Below are 22,417 nucleotides of genomic sequence, written 5' to 3' on the forward strand. Positions count from 1 at the left end.
CTGCACTCTCTGTCTGTTAGGCATGCTGCAGTGGATCCAGGTGGTCTACCACAAGAGCACTCATATAGTCCACGACAAGTCTCTCAAGGGACTTCATGATGTGAGATGTAAGTGCCACTTATACACTCACCTAAAGGATTATTAGCAACACCTGTTCAATTTCTCATTAATGCAATTATCTAATCAACCAATCACATGGCAGTTGCTTCAATGCATTTAGGGGTGTGGCCCTGGTCAAGACAATCTCCTGAACTCCAAACTGAATGTCAGAATGGGAAAGAAAGGTGATTTAAGCAATTTTGAGCGTGGCATGGTTCTTGGTGCCAGACGGGCCGGTCTTAGTATTTCACAATCTGCTCAGTTACTGGGATTTTCACGCCCAACCATTTATAGGGTTTACAAAGAATGGTGTGAAAAGGGAAAAACATCCAGTATGTGGCAGTCCTGTGGGCGAAAATGCCTTGTTGATGCTAGAGGTCAGAGGAGAATGGGCCGACTGATTCAAGCTGATAGAAGAGAAACTTTGACTGAAATAACCACTCGTTACAACCGAGGTATGCAGCAAAGCATTTGTGAAGCCACAACACGCACAACCTTGAGGCGGATGGGCTACAACAGCAGAAGACCCCACCGGGTACCACTCATCTCCACTAAAAATAGGAAAAAGAGGCTACAATTTGCACGAGCTCACCAAAATTGGACAGTTGAAGACGGGAAAAATGTTGCCTGGTCTGATGAGTCTTGATTTATGTTGAGACATTCAAATGGTAGAGTCAGAATTTGGCGTAAACAGAATGAGAACATGGATCCATCATGCCTTGTTACCACTGTGCAGGCTGGTGGTGGTGGTGTAATGGTGTGGGGGATGTTTTCTTGGCACACTTTAGGCCCCTTAGTGCCAATTGGGCAGTTCTGAAGGCGAAAGGGGGTCAAACACCGTATTAGTATGGCGTTCCTAATAATCCTTTAGGTGAGTGTATGTAGCCATGAGGTGAAGTGACAGCATACCATGATTTCTTAGCGTGCTTAAAAAGGTATACTATTACAAAGTCACCAGAAAGACTGCACTGGTATCTGGAGGGCTCCTGGTTCAAACCCCATTACTACCAGAAGGGATCCTACTCTGTTGCACCCTTGAGCAAGACCTTTAACCTAAAATTGCTCCAGGTGCAAACGTACAATGCTTGAACCCTGTGCACTGATCTCCAAATAAATTGATGTCTCCCTCAGGGATTAATAAAGTAAAGAAAAGACAGGGGAAGGAAGGCGTTCTACAATACTAGTATCTTAAACTGATTTAAATGGAGGGCAGTGTGTCAATTGACTTAGTGGAATATACAGAATCAAATATACTAAATATACTTCATGGAGTGAGCATGGGGTGTTATCTGCAGGCATGACTTCAGGTGAATGGTCCATGAGCTAACCTTCATTTTTCCCTTTAAATATATACTGTATATATAGGTAAAATTGTTCCAACAGATATCTTTTCATCGAAATTGTCATTACCACTAACTATTTTTATGGTCCTGAGAGTTTCCCCATATGACATGAGTCTATAAAAATCTCGTTACTACAAAGTACATTCAGCAGATACTTTCATTACAATGAAGTGACCTTGAAATGCCTGAATGAATCATCCACACAGCAGTTAGTTCTGCGGTCACAGCTTAGTTGTGCACAACGATCCCCAAACAAAAAGATTGTAAAAAAATTTCTTCCTTCGAACTTTCCCCATACTGTGTTTTTTTTTTTGCTGTTTTCGGTTTCGGTGGTTTTCAGTGATACCTTTTGCTTATTGCTCGTCAACATTTGAAAAACATCCATTGGAATTTAACTTATTGTCACCTTCCTATAGAAACGGCAGACATGAAAAAACGATAACAGTTCATATTAGAAGAAAAAAAAAACTTTTTTGCAGATCTCGATTGCGGCCAAAAGAAAAAAAGACACTGCCAGTGAATTTGGAATTTTGCCATCGACACTGTCAACATTCTTGAAAGACCGAGCAAAACAGGGAGAAAAATCTCGGGATGCAAATGTATGCGAATTGCTGCATTTCAAGACGTCAAAAAAGCCGCTTTTATGTGATTCAGTGATGCTCGTTCAAAAAACATTCCTATTATTGTGGCACTCATTCAAGAAAATGTGAGGCTTCTAAACTCTCTTGGGACCTCCCACAACAGGACAACATGCCGAAGAGCGTCCCGAAGTGCGATCACCACGTTTGTGGAAGACTGTTTATCCGTTGCCAGGGCAGCAGCAGGCTCACAGCTCTGATGCAGCTCAGCACTGAAGCAAACAGAAAAAATCTTGATGGATGATGCAAGGAAAATTACAAATGCAAGGAACAGGATTACTTGATCACTGATCTGGCCACGACCCTGCCTGTGGCAGATCACGCTACAATAAATAACTGTGCTGTTCCTGTTTCAAGCTAAATAAAGCTGGTTTTGCTAAAGTACTGAGACTCAGCTTCATGTTTTGGGGTGTAAGACAAGGACTTATAGCGTGACCTCGATCTTTTAGGATTTGCTTCTGTGGCGCTTCACTGTACTGCTGTGTGTCTGCTGTTGCCCTCCCCTGGCAACGGACAGACAATCTTACACAGACGCGACAACTGCACTCCGGGACGCACTTCAGTGTGACGTTCCCGTTGGGTGGGGGGGATTTGGGGGTATCTCAAAAGAGTTCATAAACCTCACAATATGCAGGAGAAGAAAAAGATGATTTGGCTTCTGATTGATAACTGTGCTGCACACAACATGCTTCCACATTTAGATAATGTTCGCATTGAATTCCTCCCACCCAATTGCAAACCAGTGCTTCAGCCATTGGATTTGGGCATCATTCGCACCCTGAAAGTGTATTATCACAAGGAAATGCTGAGAAAAATTCTCGTCAGCCTAACTTGTAGACAAGTGAAGATTAAAATTAACATGAAAGAAGCTATTGGAATGATTGCAGACGCCTGAACGCAAGTTAAAGAAATTTTCATTACACCCGCCTTAACTGTCCATCCCTCCACAAACACAATCTCTTGGCATGACAAACGCCAGTGGCAGTGTGTCTATGAACTTAATTTAAAGTTAGGCTTTACACCTTGCTTTCCTATTCATTTGCATAAGCACAGTCCTTCACCAGCAAGTTTAACTCCGTTACAGCAATTTTAACTCCATTACAAAGTGATCCAAAGTCTTGTTTATACCCTGCATCTTCTCATTAAACTTGTATCTCGCGAATATCGTATTCGTCATAGGCATGACAAACGCCAGCGGCAGCGTGTCTATAAACTTAATTTAAAGTTAAGCTTTACACAATGCTTTCCTATTGATATGTCCTCAAAGGCTTGTTCAGCTTCAGAGGGTTGCTTCTCTCTTACTGCATCAATAAACAGCTCGTCTTCCTCTTTATCTGAGACATCACACACTGCATGCACGGGTTTACCTTTCCCAGTCCTGTAAATTTTAGCGAAGTGGTTCAATTTACCACATTTTTTACACTGTCTTCCTTTAGCTGGACATTGACTTTTTCCACCGTGTGCTTTGTTTCCGCAGTAGCTGCACTTATGAATATGATTGTATGTGTCACTCGTTTCATATTCTTTTGCTGCCTTCTCAATTGTGTAATGCGTTTTTTGTTCAGCACTCTTTGGAGCTCTTGCTTGTTCTCTGCGTATTGCGTTCACAGTCAGTTCATGTGAGCCGCTCGGAGTACATGCATCGAAGGTTCTCAGCAGTGCTTGTGCTATCTCGTGCGATTTTGCGATGTCCACGGCTTTATTTAATGTTAGCTAAGACCCGCGAATATCGTATTCGTCTTAGGCATGACAAACGCCAGCGGCAGCGTGTCTATGAACTTAATTTAAAGTTAAGCTTTACACCTTGCTTTCCTATTCATTTGCATAATCACAGTCCTTCACCAACAAGTTTAACTCCGTTACAGCAATTTTAACTCTGTTACAAAGTGATTCAAAGTCTCGTTTATACCCTGCGTCTTCTCATTAAACTTGTATTTTGCAAATATCGTATTCGTCGTAGGCATGACAAACGGCAGCATGTCTATAAACTTAATTTAAACTTACGGTTTACACCGTGCTTTGTTTCCACAGTAGCTGCACTTATGAATATGCTTGTATGCGTCACTCACTTCATATTCTTTTGCTGCCTTCTCAATTGTGTAATGCATTTTTTGTTCAGTGCTCTTTGGAGCTCTTCCTTGTTCTCTGCGTACTGTGTTCACAGTCAGTTCACGTGAGCCACTCGGAGTACATGCATTGAAGGTTCTCAGCTGTGCTTGTGGTATCTCGTGCGATCTTGCGATGTTCACAGCTTTATTTAATGTTAGTTAAGACCCAGCAGTTAAAAGTTTCTCTCGCACTTTCGCTGAGTTTGTGCCAAACACTAGTCCATCCATGACTATCTCAACTTCGTTTGCATAAGCACAGTCCTTCACTCGCGAATATTTAGCAGCAGCGTGTCTATTGGATTGCTGCCGACGGATGCCTTATATGGGCAGGCACTCAATTACGTGGGAGGCGTGATGAAGCGGGACGCAACTCGAACTGCAGGCTATGGCCATATATATGTACAAAAGAAGGTTCCAGTTATGACTGTTACACGTAGAATTTCAAAATGAAACCTGTGTAAGTAAGTTGTAAGGAATGAGCCTGCCAAATTTCAGCGTTCTACCTACACGGGAAGTTGGAGAATTAGTGATGAGTCAGTGAGTGAGTCAGTCAGTCAGTCAGTGAGAGCTTTGCCTTTTATTAGTATATATACCTGTATATATATATAAATATATATACAGTATATATGATTGATATCAAAACTATAATAAAAAGTTACCTCCTTCCTTAGGTTCAGGGCAATGTGGTTCTCCCAGGTAGTAGAGGAATTCAGGATTCTTGGTCTTGAAAGGTCAACTCCTTCTAGGCCGTCATACTTTCATGACCCAGGGACCAGGAGGGGCAGAGTCAGTTGCACTCACTGGCCAATTTTTCAGCACTGTGGGGAGTAGTAGGGTGTTGTACTGTGTTAGCCATTATGGATGTAATGTAAAGTCAAGCAAAATGACCCCTTTTATTGGCTAACTAAAAAGAGTATAATATGCAAGCTTCTGAGCCACTCAGGCTCCTTCTTTAGGCCAGATGTACTTTGTCTTCATACAGATGTATGAAGAAGGTTGTCTGAGTTGCCCCGAAAGCTTGCATGTTGTATTATTTTTAGTTAGCCATTAAAAGGTGTCATTTGCTTGACTTCTGAGCACTGTGGGGGGGAAAAGGAAGACAATACAGTTAACATCAGTGCCTGCTCTTGGCATGTCGTGAAAAGAGGAGGCTGACCCACTGATGTACATGTGTGACTATTTGAGGTCAGTTGGCTTTGGACTGTAGATTTATCTTATGGACATTTTTGCTGTTTCCTTTGCCTATTTTGCCCTGCTGTAAATTCTAGATTCACAAACAATTTATTCTTTTAGAGACTCTTCTCAGTGAATCATATGAACTGTTTCGTGAGCACAGATGAATTGATTCAGTGGAGCACAACAGGAGTGCTAAAGTGCATGTGTGTCCTGTGTCATGTTGAAGCATCTTTGGTTTCGCTGATATATGCTTGAAGTGCATGCGTGAGAAGCACCTGAATCGTAAATCTCAACTCGCTGGATTCATGAATGAGTCACTATCTGAGAATCAGTCTAGCGATTTGTGTTCATTTGATTTGTGAACAAATCATTATGAGTTGAACAAATCTCATTCACTTGTGGTTCTGTAGCAAAACATCTTATTTTAATAATGCATCTCAAATGTATTATCATGCTTTATGCACAGAAACAGAATAATGGTGTATGGATTATCACATTAAATATATAATTAATTACTAAACAATTATTTTAGTTATATAAATGCATACATACATGACATATATATCAAAATAATGTATAAATGATTAATTATATATTATTGTGTGATCTGAGGTGACTAAATGCCTTTTTATATACTGTACTCTAAATTAACCAGTTAATAATAATAATAATAATAATAATAATAATAATAATAATAATAATACATTTTATTTATATAGCCTTTCCCATGCTCAAGGCACTTACAGAATATAAGAAAGAATGGCAGGGTATACAGTATATAGCATTGTACAAACCAAATAAATAAATAAAGAAGATTAAGACAGTAAATTCAGAGAAAGCCTAACAGACAACATAATTGATGGTCTGCACACACACACTCAGGTTACATGAGCATCGTGACAGAGAGGTAAACTGACAGAAGGGTAGTAAAGTCAAGTAGAGCTAAAAGCCTTCCTGAACAGATGCGTTTTAGTTGTTTTTAAAAGAATTCATGGAGTCAGCTGACCTGATTAATTTGGTAGGTCATTCCAGAGTCTGGGCTATACAGCTGAAGGCCCTGTCACCCATGGAGTGTAGATTAGTGTGGGGCACAACAAGATTGCCAGAATCAGAGGACCTTAGTGGGGGCAGGCACATAGTGATGGAGAAGGTCACTGATGTAGTTTGGCGTGAGGTTATTTAAGGCTTTGTAGGTTATTAGTAGGATTTTATATTCGATTCTGTAAGACAAAGGGAGCCAGTGAAGACGGAGCAGGATGGGTGTGATGTGCTGCTGCTGCTGGTTCGAGTAAGGACTCTTGCAGCCAAGTTTTGAATAAGCTGGAGCTGTGATATAAGATTAGAAGGGGCACCTGCCAGCAGCGAGTTACAATAATCGATGGGATGTGATAAAAGCATGGACAAGTTTCTCAGCATTAGAAAAGGAGAGGAAGGAGCGAACATGGGATATGTTACGGAGGTTAAGTTTCTTAATGTGGTTTATGTGGGCGGAATAAGAGAGGGAGGAATCAAAAATGACACCAAGATTCTTTGCAGTAGAGGCAGGTCTGATGAGATCACCGCCAAGATGGACTGGGAAGGAGCTCATTTTATTAAGTTGCATTTTAGTCCCAATTTGCAGGAGTTCAGTTTTGTTGCAATTTAATTTTAAAGAGTTCTGCTCCATCCAGGTTTTAATTTCACTAAGGCAGGTTGTGAGCTGAGAAAGCTCTGATGAAGTTCCACTTTTAACATTGAAGTAGAGTTGAGTATCATCTGCATAAAATGATAGCCCAGTCCATAGCTACAATAATATGGCCAAGGGAAGCATATAAATACAGAAGAGAAGAGGGCCGAGGACAGAGCCCTGAGGAGCTCCTTGTGTGACTGGCGCCGAGCTGGATCTGCTGTTGCCAAGACTAACAAACTCTTGCCTATCAGTCAGATAGGACTTGAACCACTGGAGGGCAGTGCCAGAGATACCCAGCATGTTCTCCATTCTGGACAGTAGAATGTCATGTCTGACAGTGTCAAATGCTGCACTGAGGTCTAACAGAATTAATATGCTGGTTTGTCCAGAGTCTGCTGCCATAAGCAAATCATTGGTTACCCGTAGCAGAGCAGTTTCACAGCTGTGCCTGCACTGAAACCAGACTGAAAGGGTTCCATCAAATTATTAGATGTTAAATAATTAGTGAGCTGGGAAGCTACAACACGCTCAAGAGCTTTTGACAGGAAAGGTAAGTGGGAAATAGGCCGAACGTTAAGATTGTCAGCATCAAGACCAGACTTTTATAACATTGGGGTTACAGAAGCGATTTTAAAAGTGAGCGCACAGAGCCAGTGTCAAGGGATGAGTTTATTATTGTTGTAACAGTCGGGATTATGGCATGAAGGCAGGATTTAAGTAGTGTGCTGGGGATGGGGTCCAGTACACAAGTAGTCGGCCTCATCTTACAAAGCAGGTTATTAACATAAGCAGATGTGACTGGTGAGAACTTAGAGAAGGAGCTGGATGGAGTGGGAAAACAGGGAGAGATATAAACAGATGATGTATTTATGTTAGTTGAATTATTTAGATCTTTAATTTTGTTACGGAAAAAGTGGAGGAATTCCTCACAGACTTCAGTAGAAGAGGTAGTTGGGCCAGATGCAGGTTCGAGTAGTTTATTAACTACAGAAAACAAAACCCTTGGGTTATGTGGCCACTTTCTATTATTCTGCCATAGTGGGTGTTCTTAGCAGCAGTTAGTGCTTCTCTGTAAGCTCTTTGGTGGTCAGAGAAAGCCTGGATGTGCACGTGAGGCCAGTCTTACGTGACATTCTCTCAAGGTTGTCGGCCAGCTGCTTTCATAGATCGCAATTCTGAGTTATACCAAGGAGCTGAACGTTTAAAGGAAACCTCCTTATGTTTTAAAGGAGCTGTTTTATCTAATGCTGAATGAAGGGCTGAGTTATAGTGGTCAACAAGACTATCTAGTGTTGATGGAATAGGTGCAGACAGTAAAAGATCAGAAATGGATCCAGAAAGGATAGAGGGACAGATATTTTTAAGGTTTCTGTAAGAAATTTGTCGTTTACAGGTAAGAGGAGGTAAAGGCAGTGAGACAGTAAAAAATACTGCTTTATGGTCAGAGAGTCCCAAATCAGTGCTGTAAATGTTGGCAACAGATAGTCCAGAAGTGCAGATCAGATCCAATATATGACCACCAGAGTGGGTGGGAAAATCAACATGTTGTGTCAAGTCAAAACAGTCCAGTAAGGATAGGAATTCATTTCTCAGTTTAGATGTAGTAATGTCAATATGGATGTTGAAATCACCAAGAAGGATAATTCTCTGAGAGTAAGAGCTTAGGTGGGTTAAAAGTTCAATCAGATCAGATAAGAAGGATGCATTGTATTTTGGGGGACGATAAAGAACAATGAGTGAGACAGGACCTGTTTCCGTTATTAGTTTAAGAGCCAGGCACTCAAAAGACAGTGGACAGTCAATTGGGATTCGTTTGATATTTAAGTCTGCTCTGATAATTACCGCTAGCCCACCTCCTTGTCTAGAGCTGCGAGGTTCTGTATGGAAAGTGAAACCAGGTGGAGTCGCCTCCGTGAGAGACGTCAATTCGTTTGGTTTTGCCAAGTCTCCGTTAGACACAGAATATCAAGTTTGGTGTCAGTGGTGAGTTCTGACAGCACCAATGCTTTGCCATTAAGAGATCTCGAGTTAAACAGTGCAATATTAGTTAATGAGGCTTCTTTTGCACAGAGCCGTGATCAGGGTTTATTTCCACACAATGTAAATTTGGCACACTGACACTTGTATTTCCAGGGCCATGAGAAGGAAGGCTTATTCCTGAGCAAATGCTGCCGGTTGTCTTTTCATTTGCAGGCTGGCGGTGGCGACCTGACCCGCGATGTACATATTTACCGACGTCTTTGAGGATGTTCCAATCAGACCATTTGCTCGGGACAAACTGTTTAATAAGAAGGCGTTTGTCTTGAGAGTATTTTAGCATGATACTTGACAATACTTATCTGAAAAGCAGTGGAGAAGCAGCACGGCATAGCGGAACCATTTGGACAGGCGGGTGTGGTAGCGTAGATGAGATGAACGGCCCTATCAAAGCAGCAGATAGCATAGCAGGAGGAGGTAGCAGGATTTGGAGGTTCCAATACACAGCCACAAACAGTAACGCTTGGTAGTTTCAGGCGTGATCGCCCCGGAGCCATAAGCCAGGTTAGTATGAACATCAGATCAGTTCCCAGTCGTAGAGTATTGTAAGACGAAATGGGAGCAGATCAGCATAGTGAATATATTCACAGAGACAGATCATATGGGTAGTTCGGAATAATCGTGTCAGTAAAGTGAATTGTAATGCCCAGCACTAGTAAATTTGACAGTTGGCTTTTGATGTAATACAGAGGGTTATTGAGTTACGTATTTGTGTATTTTTATATTTTTTATATTTTTTCATCTTGTGAAGCACTTTGAGCTACTTCATTTGTATGAACATGTGCTATATAAATAAATGATGTTGTTGTTGTTGTACATATTGACGTGGCTTTATGTATGGTGATTTGTGAGGTTTTATGAGGTATAAGGAACTTTTGTGCATTGTGATATCTGTTGTGTGGAGTTTCGGTTAAAGGGCTGTGTTTTTATAAGACGCCTTTCGGTGGTTTGTGTGTATCAGTTCATTGTGTGAAGTGTTTTTGGTTTCATTTTACAAAGTTTTTGGGATGTGTTTGTTGTGGACAACAGGGGGCACTCCAGCACAAACTGGCATGGACACAAGACAAAAGCCCAACAAGTCTTTATTTGTGGGAAACTCTTTTAAGCAAGCGTTTGCCACCACCACAGCCACAGTATATGCAAAAAGCACTGTATAGCACAATAAAGCAACTCTTTGTCTTCTCTCTCTGTTTTTCACTGGTCACTGCCCCCTCCTCTCCTCCACACAGGCTTTGTCCCTCTTCCTCCCGACTCTGGCTCATACATCTGAGGCAGGCAGCTCCTTTTATCTTCTACATGGAAGTACTTCTGGGTGAGATGGAAACCCCATTAAGTAGGGCCAACTAGTCCCTGCAGCACCCCCTGGTGGCACTCACAGAACCCAACAGGGCTGAATCAAAGATCTCATTGTTCTATGCTGCCCTGTGTGAATCCAAGGCACCACTGCAAGACAAGGGGGGGCTGTCATCCAACATTCTGGGGAAGATAATACCCTGTGCACGCTCTTTCATCCAGTCCTCCTGTCTTATGGGCATCCCAGCGAGGTAAGGACATGGGCCATCCCTCAAATTGAGTATAAGTTAACCATGTTAAGTGTTGTTGGTTGTGGTGTTGTGGTATACAGTATGTTATGTTTTAGGCTAATACTGTAAGTACAAAAAAATGAACATGTTTTGTTGGGTTTGAATAAATTGAAGTAGCATTATGAGATCTGGAAGTTTGTTTTTCCATATCGTATGCTGTTTAAGTAGTAGTGAGTGGGATTTTTTTTCTCTTTTTTTATTATTGTGAAACACTGGGGAAAAAATACATTCCCGTGTTTGTTTTTTGTTGTTAATTTTATTTATTTATTTTTGAATAACATATAGGACGATCATAGGACGCCTTTTTAGTGAAGCTGTTCCCTTGCCCAAAGTTGGTAAATGGAAACTGCTTTAGTAGTATATGGGGAGTAAAGTTTACAATACAATAAGTCGATTGGGCCTGGAGCCAATTCAGTTTTTGAGAAAATATTCTGTAAATTAAAAATAGTCTTGAGTCACTATTAGTAAAAGAATCCAAGATGGATGTCATTTATTACAACATGCTTGAGGGAGTCAGCCATGTGCACTGCTCAGTGCATTGTGACAAGACTGACAAATCTTATAAAGTAGCAATCTATTATGTAATAAAACACAAGAGTCTGTGTGTCCAGTCCCTCTGAGCAATCTGATTGGTCAGTCTGGCTTTGGTGATGTGACGAAAGGGGAGGTGCGAGTGTGAGAATCACAAAGAGGAGTTAAAGTATAAGAAGCACGCTGAGTGAGCCACCTTCAGAGATGGCAAGTATCAAACCAGACAGGAGGCGAGAAGGCGCCTCAGAAATATCGACAGACTCTGAGAAGCGGGGCTTACGGGAAAGTACTTGAGAGCTATGGCTCCAGTGAAGAGACATTCAGACACACGCAGACAAAGAGGAGAGGTGGAGGAGGTACACATAGACGGCAAGAGATAGCAAATATTTAGAAATTTATTCTATTGCCTGTCTTTGGCTAGTCTTAAATAGCTTAAGTTCATTTACATAACACAATCAAGAAGCATGTCAGTTTTCACCAATCAACATACAATTAAATGGTATAATCTTAACACGCCTGTGACTGAGCATTATCTAAAGGTCACAAAATAGTAAAACAGAAGAAAAGTATCTGGTTCATTGAATTGGACTTTTTATATGTAAACTATTATAAAGAACAAAATAAAAAGTAATTTGTCATTATCTCCTTGTTCCCTTGGTAACTGTTCTGCGTATAAATATTACAGAATGTCATACTTAAAGAAGCAGGCAAAGTCTAATGGCGGAGGCCGTTAACCAGCAGAGGTTTACCATGAGGGTTCTGCCTTCACACGGGGTCAGTCCAAATGAATCCACACCTCCTCACGCACAGCCCTTGCCCACTTAGTCACTGGCTCACAGCTCAATGTTAAAATGGACAAAAGAACACAAACATTGGATGGTGGGTTTCAAGATGATTTCAGATTTTTGGCTATTTTTAGCCTTTTCCTTTGACAGTCGACTCCATTTAAGTGCACGGCCTCCAGACAAGTTCGCCACATGTGCTTAAGTGGAGCGTGCGCTTAATATAAGTGCAACATGTCAGTCCTGAAAGCTGGCCATTTAGTTACCCCACCTACTAGCCTAGTCAAATGAAATAAAACAGAATACAGCGGATACATGTATAATACATACATACACATTAACTGTTCAGATATACACTCACCTAAAGGATTATTAGGAACACCTGTTCAATTTCTCATTAATGCAATTATCTAATCAACCAATCACATGGCAGTTGCTTCAATGCATTTAGGGGTGTGGTCCTGGTCAAGACAATCTCCTGAACTCCAAACTGAATGTCAGAATGGGAAAGAAAGGTGATTTAAGCAATTTGGAGCGTGGCATGGTTCTTGGTGCCAGACGGCCCGGTCTGAGTATTTCACAATCTGCTCAGTTACTGGGATTTTCACACCCAACCATTTCTAGGGTTTACAAAGAATGGTGTGAAAAGGGAAAAACATCCAGTATGCGGCAGTCCTGTGGGCGAAAATGCCTTGTTGATTCTAGAGGTCAGAGGAGAATGGGCCGACTGATTCAAGCTGATAGAAGAGCAACTTTGACTGAAATAACCACTCGTTACAACCGAGGTATGCAGCAAAGCATTTGTGAAGCCACAACACGCACAACCTTGAGGCGGATGGGCTACAACAGCAGAAGACCCCACCGGGTACCACTCATCTCCACTACAAATAGGAAAAAGAGGCTACAATTTGCACGAGCTCACCAAAATTGGACAGTTGAAGACTGGAAAAATGTTGCCTGGTCTGATGAGTCTCGATTTCTGTTGAGACATTCAAATGGTAGAGTCAGAATGTGGCGTAAACAGAATGAGAACATGGATCCATCATGCCTTGTTACCACTGTGCAGGCTGGTGGTGGTGTAATGGTGTGGGGGATGTTTTCTTGGCACACTTTAGGCCCCTTAGTGTCAATTGGGCATCATTTAAATGCCACGGGCTACCTGAGCATTGTTTCTGACCATGTCCATCCCTTCATGACCACCATGTACCCATCCTCTGATGGCTACTTCCAGCAGGATAATGCACCATGTCACAAAGCTCGAATCATTTCAAATCGGTTTCTTGAACATGACAATGAGTTCACTGTACTAAAATGGCCCCCACAGTCACCAGATCTCAACCCAATAGAGCATCTTTGAGATGTGGTGGAACGGGAGCTTCGTGCCCTGGATGTGCATCCCACAAATCTCCATCAACTGCAAGATGCTGTCCTATCAATATGGGCCAACATTTCTAAAGAATGCTTTCAGCACCTTGTTGAATCAATGCCACGTAGAATTAAGGCAGTTCTGAAGGCGAAAGGGGCTCAAACACCGTATTAGTATGGTGGTCCTAATAATCCTTTAGGTGAGTGTACATATACTGTACCTGTACACCAGGGGTGTCGAACTCCAGTCCTGGAGGGCCACAGTGTCTGCAGGTTTCATTCTAATCCTTTTCCTAATCAATGATCAGTTTTTACTGCTAATTGACATATTTTCCATTCATTTTAATAGTCCTATTTTTAAGGATTCAGTCCTCTAAATTGATTTGTCTCCATTAAATGGCATCCAAACAGAAATGAGACATGAAATGAGCCAACTAATGACCAGGTAAATTAAGGTGTGAAACTCCAACCAATTTCACTCCAACCAGTTTCTTAATAAGGAGCCAATGCTTGCTGGTAATTAACCCCGTTATTTAATTCCACGGCCTGTTGTTGCTCTCATTCTGCCACAGCAGACATTTCCAAAACTGTGGACGGTCTGTTTTTCTAAGAACACAGTCAAAATGTTTTGGTGACCTTAGCAGATTAACTTTACTGAGACTGCCACCTTTCTTTATTTTCAGATACTGTGGTTAGCTGGTCACACAGTGGCTTGTTTTGCGTCTCTTTATCGTTAGGCTGCTAATTAAGGGAAAAGATTCAGTTAAGAGGTCCAAGTCAATTTAATTAAAATTAAGGCAAAATAAGTTAATTAGTCACTAATTAAGAAGATGGTTAGAATGAAAACCTGCAGCCACTGCGGCCCTCCAGGACTGGAGTTCGACACCCATGCTCTACACCTTCAGCCTTCCCTATTGTTTTTCATTTTCTGTCCGGATTGCTGCTGTTCTGCAATATCGGTTCCTTGTAAATCCGAGAAATCTGGCTACGATGAACACTGTAATGATTCACAAAAGAGACCCGACTCTCCTTGTTGTCAAGTCTGTTTAAGACATCGACACTCAATGCAACCTATAACATCCAAGTGAAAAATATCACAGCTACAGTTCGGAAAAATTATAAAAAATCAAAAACAAGACATACTGAGATTAATAAAGGATCAGCCCCCCAATGTCAATGTCATTTTGTTGAACCACCTTTTGCTTTAATGACAGCCTTTAGTCTGTTGGGATTCTTCTCTATTAGCTTTGCCCACTCAATATTTGACCCCCACTCTTCTTTACTGTTTAACTGTTCAAGTTTGGTCACATTGGATGGTGAGCGTTGGTGGTCTGCTATCTTCAGATCTTTCCACAGATTTTCAGTGTGATTTAGGTCTGGGCTCTGACTGGGACACACGAGGATATCCACATTTTCTCCTTCAGCCACTTTGTGGCCAATTTTGCTGTGTGCTTCAGGTCGTTGTCGTGTTGAAAGGTGAACATTCTGCCCATCTTCAACTTTCTGGCAGAGGGTAGCAGGTTTTCCTCAAGAATCTGACGGTATTTTGCCCCATCCATTTTTCCTTCTACCCTAATGAAAGCCCCGGGCCTCCCACAGCAGGATGCTGGTACCTCCATGCTTTACTGTAGGTATGGTGTATTGTGGATGGTGAGCTACATTGGTGTACCATTTGGTATTGAGGCCAAATAGTTTGATTTTGGTCTCATCTGACCATATGACCTTTTTCCACTTGGCATCAGAATCTTCAAGGTGCATTCTGGCAAAGCTCAAACGAGTCTTAATGTGGCCTTTCTTGTGAAGTGTGACCCTCCCGAACAAGCCACCATTGTGGAGCGCTTGTGAAATTGTTGTCACATGCACACAATGACCACTCTATGCCATAAAGTCCTGTAACTTCTTCAAAGTGACCATTGGCCTCTCGGTAGCCTCTCTTACCAGTTTCCTCCTTGCTCTTCATCCTGTTTGGGGCGACGGCCGGATCCGGGGGAGGGTCCTAGTGGTTCTAAACACTTGCTACTTCTTTATTATGGATTTTACTGAGCTCCTTGGGATTGATAAAGCCTTTGAGATTTTTTTTGTCTCCGTCTGTCCACAACTGAGATCTTTTGAAAGTGGCTTGCCACCCGTAGTCGGTTGTTTGCTGTCAGTTGCTCTACCAAGCAAGGGAATGAATGCTCCAGGATCAGATTCACTAATCACACTCATTACAACTGATCACAGATGGAAGGAAGCCAATAGCCAGGGTCTGCAATGGTAATGGTGGGCACTGACAGCTGATTGAGTTTGGGGGTGATCCTTTATTAATCTCAGTATGTCTTGTTTTTATTTTGTAAAATATTGAGTGAGTAAAGCTGGAAAAAATATTGGTTTGTGTGTGTTTTCATTTCAGGCTGCAAAGCAAAAAAAAAAAAGGGAATATTTTCGAAGGGGGGGATTTTTTTCTATACCCACTATACTATATATATATATATATACGTAAGTGCACAGCGGAGAGTTTTCTTTTTAAAGGCGCTATATAAAATAAAGGTTACTTCATTCTTCTCTTGTTTAAGATTTACACTCTACCTGGGTCCTCATCCTGGCCATCATTTCTAAACTCAAAAAACTCTCAGAGCAGTGGCCAGGACTGTACTACAGCATCCGGAGCCCCTGTCGGACCAAGAACTGCCATGAAGACTTTCCTTGGCCAGATCAGGATGGGCTGTCAGACTACATGGACATGTAGGTTACCTTTTGTTTCTTTATTTAACTCCATGATATACTGTATTTATTCTCCTTTTGCCCTCTGGCCTGGTCATGGTGAGCTGGACTGAACTTTTTATCTTAATTTGTTATCCTTACAATAGGTGGTACTTATAGTCTTAAAAGAAAGGAAAAATAAATGCCCACCCTGCAGAGTATTACCCCCTTCTTGAGCAATCACTGGCAAATTGCTTGGCTTGTATTGTAATTCTCACCACCACCTTGGGTTGTGTCATCCTTTAAAAATTGGGAATGTCAAATTGGGATGGAGAGCCTAATCATAATGCTGAATATTGTATAATGTAATTCTATAACACTGAAAAACTCAACCAAAGTTATAGTTAATGAACAAGACCCAGTTGCAATTGCCCGTAAAATAGTAGTTGGAAGCTTTGACCCTATTTTGAGGGATTCCTCCACTCATCTGAGCCTGACATGTGAGAACACTTTTGGCTTGGGGAGCAATTGGGTCATCCTGAAAAGTGGGGATAATGAAATGCCACTAAAAACCTTGGCATTAGTGTGAAATTTTCCGGTTGCGCCATAGCACTGCAAGCCCCTCGACTCATCTCTATAATGGGTGGGCAGGGATTAGTGCTGCTGCCTCCCAGCTTCAAGGTCCCAGAATTTAGCCTGTTCACTCTGCGTGTGGAGGCTGCACATTCTCGCTGATTTGGCTCGAGTTTCCTTTAGTTATTCAAATTTTTACGGACGGGGGAGCAAAAGCTTTAGATTCTTTAAAAATTTTGATCTCCTGTTTTCGATGGATCCCGACATTTTAGGGTCCCCTGATACTGAAAACATTGATATCTCGATGATGGGTGTGCGTCTGTCTGTGTCTTTGTGTCACAGATTCTTGAGGACAGTTTAGAGCTAAAACGGCTGGATGAAAAAACCGAAAACACAAAACTTAAGCCTTGTAAATGAGAGACAAAAAACAAGATAAAAGATTTGGGGGGTCCACCCCTTATACTGTAGGCTTGAAGCAAAAAGAACTTCAAACAAGTAGTCATCCAAGAGTGAGTCCTGAAAAAGACTGACTAAAGGAGATGAATGATCGGGAGGGCAGGAAGAGGCGGGTCCTCAGGCGGAAATGGACTTAGTAGGGGGTGTGAACTGCTGCCATAAGTGGGAGGAGTTTTAGGTGGGCTGTACTTGTGGAGGTCTGTGGAAGATGGAGAAAAGGCATTAGTGCAATGAATCATCCCTACACTCTGCGTCTTACTCCTGTCTTAGCCCTTAGACTGCTTCCCATGCACGTGTGTGTGACAGCCTGTTATGACACGACGACGTGCTGATTACTTTTTGAGCCTTAATTCTGCAATTAATTATGAATTCTTCTCATCAATTGCTATCGTAATGACCTTTTTTATGATCAGAAAGATCAGCAACAGAGCGGTAAATAATTACTGAAATGTTATGGAATAGTTCGGGTATCTTGGCTCCTAGGGCACAACGCCTACTGATGGATATTTGAGAAGTAAACTGCAAGACAATAGTTATATTTTTATGTTATGTATGTTAAAAACAATTAACCACAAATCAAATCAAAATAATATTTCAGTTTCAATTCTGTATTGTCATGTGTACAAGTACAATGAAATGCTTGCTTGCATGTGCCCCTGCAGACAGTGAACATAATCAAAAAAAAAAAACAACCAACACACAATAAATAATGAATATAAATAAGTAAATAAATAAAACCAGAATCCTAGGAATAAATAGAGACAGTGGCAGAAGTGTATGTGCAGGTAGCAGTGGAGGTGACACAAGGTTACTTATTGTTCATGAGTCTGATTGCAGTTGGGTAGAAACTGTTCCTGTACCTGGAGGTGTGCGTCCGAATGGACTTTAGTCGCTTCCCAGATGGAAGGAGGTTGAAAAGTGACAGTGCGGGGTGGCTGGGGTCCCGCCTGATACGGTTCACTTTCCTGAGACAGCGTGTAGTGTGGATGTCATGGATCGCGGGGAGCTGTGTGCCCGTGATCTGCTGTGCTGTGTTTACCACCCGCTGCAGAGCTCTGCAGTCCTGAACTGAGCAGTTGCTGTACCAGGATGTGATGCCTCCTGTCAGGATGGACTCCACAGTACACCTGTAGAATCTGCACAGGGTTGTGGGGGACATCCGGGCTTTACTCAGTCTTCTGAGGAAGTAGAGGCATTGTTGGGCTTTCTTGACTACTGCCGCAGTGTGACTTGACCATTTAAGGTCATCAGTGAGGGGGACTCCGAGGAACCTAAAGCTGCTGACCTGCTCCTCAGCCTCACCTCCGATGTAGATGGGGCTGTGCTCTGTTGCCTGTTTGCAGAAATCCACAATCATCTCCTTAGTTTTGTTAACACTGAGGGTGAGGTTGTTGTCCTGACACCATTCTGCCAGGAGTCTGACCTCCTCTCTGTAGGCCATCTCATCGTCCTCGCTGATCAGACCTATTACAGTGGTATTGTCAGCAAACTTGAGGATGGTGTTAGAGCTGTACTTAGCTACACAGTCGTGGGTATAGAGAGAGTAAAGCAGCGGGCTCACCTGCGGGGTGCCAGCGTTGATGGTGATGATGAAGAAGGTTTTTCCACCAATACACACTTGCTGAGGTCTGCCGGTGAGAAAGTCCAGTACCCAGCTGCAAGGTGAAGAGCTAAGCCCCAGATCCAGGAGTTTAGCGATGAGTTGGGATGGAATGACGGTGTTAAATGCAGAGCTGTAGTCCACAAACAGCAGCCTGGCATAACAGTTCTTGTTCTCCAGATGAGACATTGAACAATTTTTATAAAAGTAAAGTTAAATAAATCAGACTCTGCAGTTGTGTGAATAAAAGGTAAAGTACCACTACCGGCTTAGCAGAAGTAGCCCAAAAGTTGATAGAAATCTACATTTTGTACCTAATACTTGTATGCAAAATTTGGTTTACCTAAGTGAAAGCAAATTCAAGTTATCGTGTTTACATACACAGACACACACAATTATAAAAATGGTATTTTCGGACTCAGGGAGGTCTAAAACGATTCATCAAAATCTCGAAATTGAATTTTTGGAGGATTCCAGTATTTTGCCTATACTTCGTATATGAGAAAGTCAGGGAGGTCTAAAACATTGAGATTCATCAAAATCTCGCCATCGCATTTTTGGACAATTACAATACTTACCTTTTACTTTGCATACGAGAAAGTAAAAAGAGCAGCAGCCCCAGCACTGACCCCTGCTGGACACCATTTTGAACATCACCTAATTCTGATAAGGTTCCCCTGACTAGAACCCTTTGCTTCCTGTGTTTGAGGTATTTTTGTGTCCACCTACAAACTGCGTCTTGAATTCGCACTTCTTTTGGTTGTTTAGTCGCATTTCCACTTGTTCTTATATGCTACATTTGGATTTTATTCTAAGTGGTGAGGATCTCTCCTCATGTTACTCTTTTGCTTTTCATGTTCATAGATGAATGGATTGAAAATCTTTAAGCGACCTCGTTATGAATCTTGTAGCAAAGAAACAGCTAGCGTATCATTATTATTGTTATTACTTATTGTATTTTTTTTTTTTAAATAAATTAAAAAGCTTCCAACCAGACACACAGAACCAAATGGGAAGGTGCGGTGAGCTGTGTGGCAGCACAAGGACGTAGCAGTACGATTTGACTCCTTGTGACTCAACGCCGCCAAGACAGTAGAAATGGTGATCGACTTTCACAAACAGCAGTACGACTTCTCCCTTTAGAAATCAATGATTCTTCTGTCAGTGTGGTGGAATCCTCCAAATTCTTGGGCACACCTATGACAAACACTCTCAGTGGGGACATTAGCACCACTCTAGTCACTAACAATGCTCAGAAGCAGATATTCCTTCTGAACCTACACTGAAGAAGTAAATATTTCCTAGCCAATCGTAATGCGATTCTACAAAACCATAAATGAAAGTGGGGTCACGTTTTCCATTGTTGTCTACTTTGGTTCAGCAACAGTCCACTCCAAAAATAAACTCCATGGTGTTGTAAGGTCTGGTGCTCTTCCATCTGTTGCACACCACTAGTGTCATAAAACATGTCGAAAGAACCACCAATGGCATTGACTCACCTCACCCAGGTCATCAATTGTTTCAAAGCCTCCCCTCTGGCAAACGCTTAGAGTCAACGAAAACTAAAACTAATAAACAGTTTCCATCCACAACCACGGCTCTCTCAAACCAGTGATTTAGCCCATCCACCTCACTTAATAATGTGTTCACTTATATTGTGTATGAAGGTGTGTGTGTGTGTGTGTGTGTAATGAATGTGCATCTGCATATACATTATACCCACAACAGTGCTGGATTGGTACTAAAATTTTGAATTTAGTATCTCTACCAGCTTTTGGACTGTAATGGTACCAAAATAGTTCAGAAGAAAACAACAATAGATAACTCCAAACTTCTTAATCCAGCCTCCCTGGTGCATTGCATTGTTATGCACCACAGTTTGCATCAAAGGGGGGTTGAGGTTGTCCCCTGTACAGTCCCAATTGTGTTGGACTTATAAGTGGAGGCCCCCCATACCCTGTGCAGTCTCAATTGCATTGAAGTTATAAGGGCCATCCCCTGTGCTGTACTGTCCAAATTGTGTCAAAGCAAAAAGGGAAGGGACCCTGTGCAGTCTCAGTCATGACAAACAATAAGGGTGGGGAGGTCGCTCATGCCCTGTGCAGTCCCAGTTGTGCTGCGGCTATAATGGGGGGGTCTCACGTGCTGTGCTGTCCCAATTGTGTTTAAATAATAAGGGGTGGGGGTCCCCCATGCTCTGCTGTCCCAATTGTGTCAAAGCAATAAGGGAAGGGACCGTGTGCAGTCTCAATTGTAGATAGATAGATAGATAGATAGCTAGATTGATAGATATGAAAGGCACTATATGATAGATAGATAGATAGATAGATAGATACTTTATTAATCCCAAGGGGAAATTCACATACTCCAGCAGCAGCATACTGATAAAAAACAATATTAAATTAAAGAGTGATTTAAATGCAGGTAAAATAGAAAATAACTTTGTATAATGTAAACGTTTAGCCCACCGGGTGAAACTGAACAGTCAGATAGTGTGAGGGAAGAACGATCTCCTCAGTCTGTCAGTGGAGCAGGACGGTGACAGCAGTCTGTCGCTGAAGCTGCTCCTCTGTCTGGAGATGATCCTGTTCAGTGGATGCAGTGGATTCTCCATGATTGACAGGAGTCTGCTCAGCGCCCGTATGTCAGTTATGTCAAAGTAATAATTGGTCCCCCATGCCCCGTGCCATCCCAATTGAAATGATAAGGTTGAGTCCCCCATACTGTGCTGTCCCTATTGTGTCAAAGCAATAAGGTAAGAGACCATGTGTAGTCTCATTTATGTCAAATAAGGGTTTACCAATTGTGTTGAAATTATAAGGGGGGAGCCCCATGCCCTGTGCAGTCCCAATTGCATTGAAGTTATAAGTGTGGAGGGTTTCCCTGTGCTGTGCTGTTCTAACTACATCAAAGATATAAGGCTTTTGGTGGGGAGTTCCCCTGTATTGTACTGTTCCAGTTGCGTCAAAGTGATGAGGGAAAGAGGGGCAGGTCCCCCAAGCCCTGTGCATTCCCAATTGAAATGATAAGGTGGAGTCCCCCGTACTGTGCTGTCCCTATTGTGTCAAAGAAATGAGGGAAGGGACCCTGTGTAGTCTCAGTCATGCATTGCAACAATAAGGGGGGCCCCATGAAGTCTCGTTCACGTTAAAGTATGTGGTTTCATTTCAAGAAGTTTACAAAAAGAACATTTTTCGACATTTACAATTGTGAGAGACAAGGGTTGGGGCCGTGATTGAGAGGAAAGCTGATGTTTAATTCCAGTAGTGCTAATCCAGTATTGCTGGTAGTGCACCATTTTAAAGGTTGTGTTTTTTTGGTATAACCTTTAACTGTTTATTATAATGTAATTTGTTTACCTTCTGTTATTTGTATGTGATGTTGATGTTCAGTTATACGCAGTTTCCAAATTACCAAGTTAGATTCCTGTACATTATGTAAAAGTGATTCTAATTTATTCTAGAGGAAGGTTTAATGGCCAGATCGATTGGCAGAGCTTACTCCCTTGGTGCTGCAAATATTTTAGTTTCATTTGATGTAATTCTTCATTTTTGAAGGGCGGAGGGTGAGGTGTCAACATGCAGTGAAGGCCACAGGAATGAAACTGAGCTGCTTTTCCCCAAAGGTAGGTAGGCCATGTGTCTTATGAAGGCTTTTATGCAGAAGTTGGCTAATGTCATGCTGCAGATCTTTTATTTAATTTAAAACTAATTTTAACTGTCCTCTTGAATGTTTCCCACCAAGTGGTATAACGATAACTGCTCCATCACAGGGA

General features: G+C 41.9%; 1 protein-coding gene across 2 annotated transcripts in view; it reads left to right on the forward strand.

Moving 5' to 3' along the window:
* Positions 1-22,417, forward strand: part of si:ch211-210p4.6 (malignant fibrous histiocytoma-amplified sequence 1 homolog) — a 77,595-nt gene that overhangs the window by 40,889 nt on the left and 14,289 nt on the right. The window contains exons 8-9 of one of the 2 annotated variants that reach the window (XM_039744492.1): positions 15,887-16,055; positions 22,200-22,267. In XM_039744492.1, coding sequence (XP_039600426.1) covers positions 15,887-16,055; positions 22,200-22,267 — 237 coding nt within the window. The remainder of the gene's footprint in view (positions 1-15,886; positions 16,056-22,199; positions 22,268-22,417) is intronic. The other variant, XM_039744500.1, reaches the window with a different exon arrangement.

This window comes from Polypterus senegalus, chromosome 1 (genome assembly GCF_016835505.1).
Source record: "Polypterus senegalus isolate Bchr_013 chromosome 1, ASM1683550v1, whole genome shotgun sequence".
Lineage (NCBI taxonomy): Eukaryota > Metazoa > Chordata > Cladistia > Polypteriformes > Polypteridae > Polypterus > Polypterus senegalus.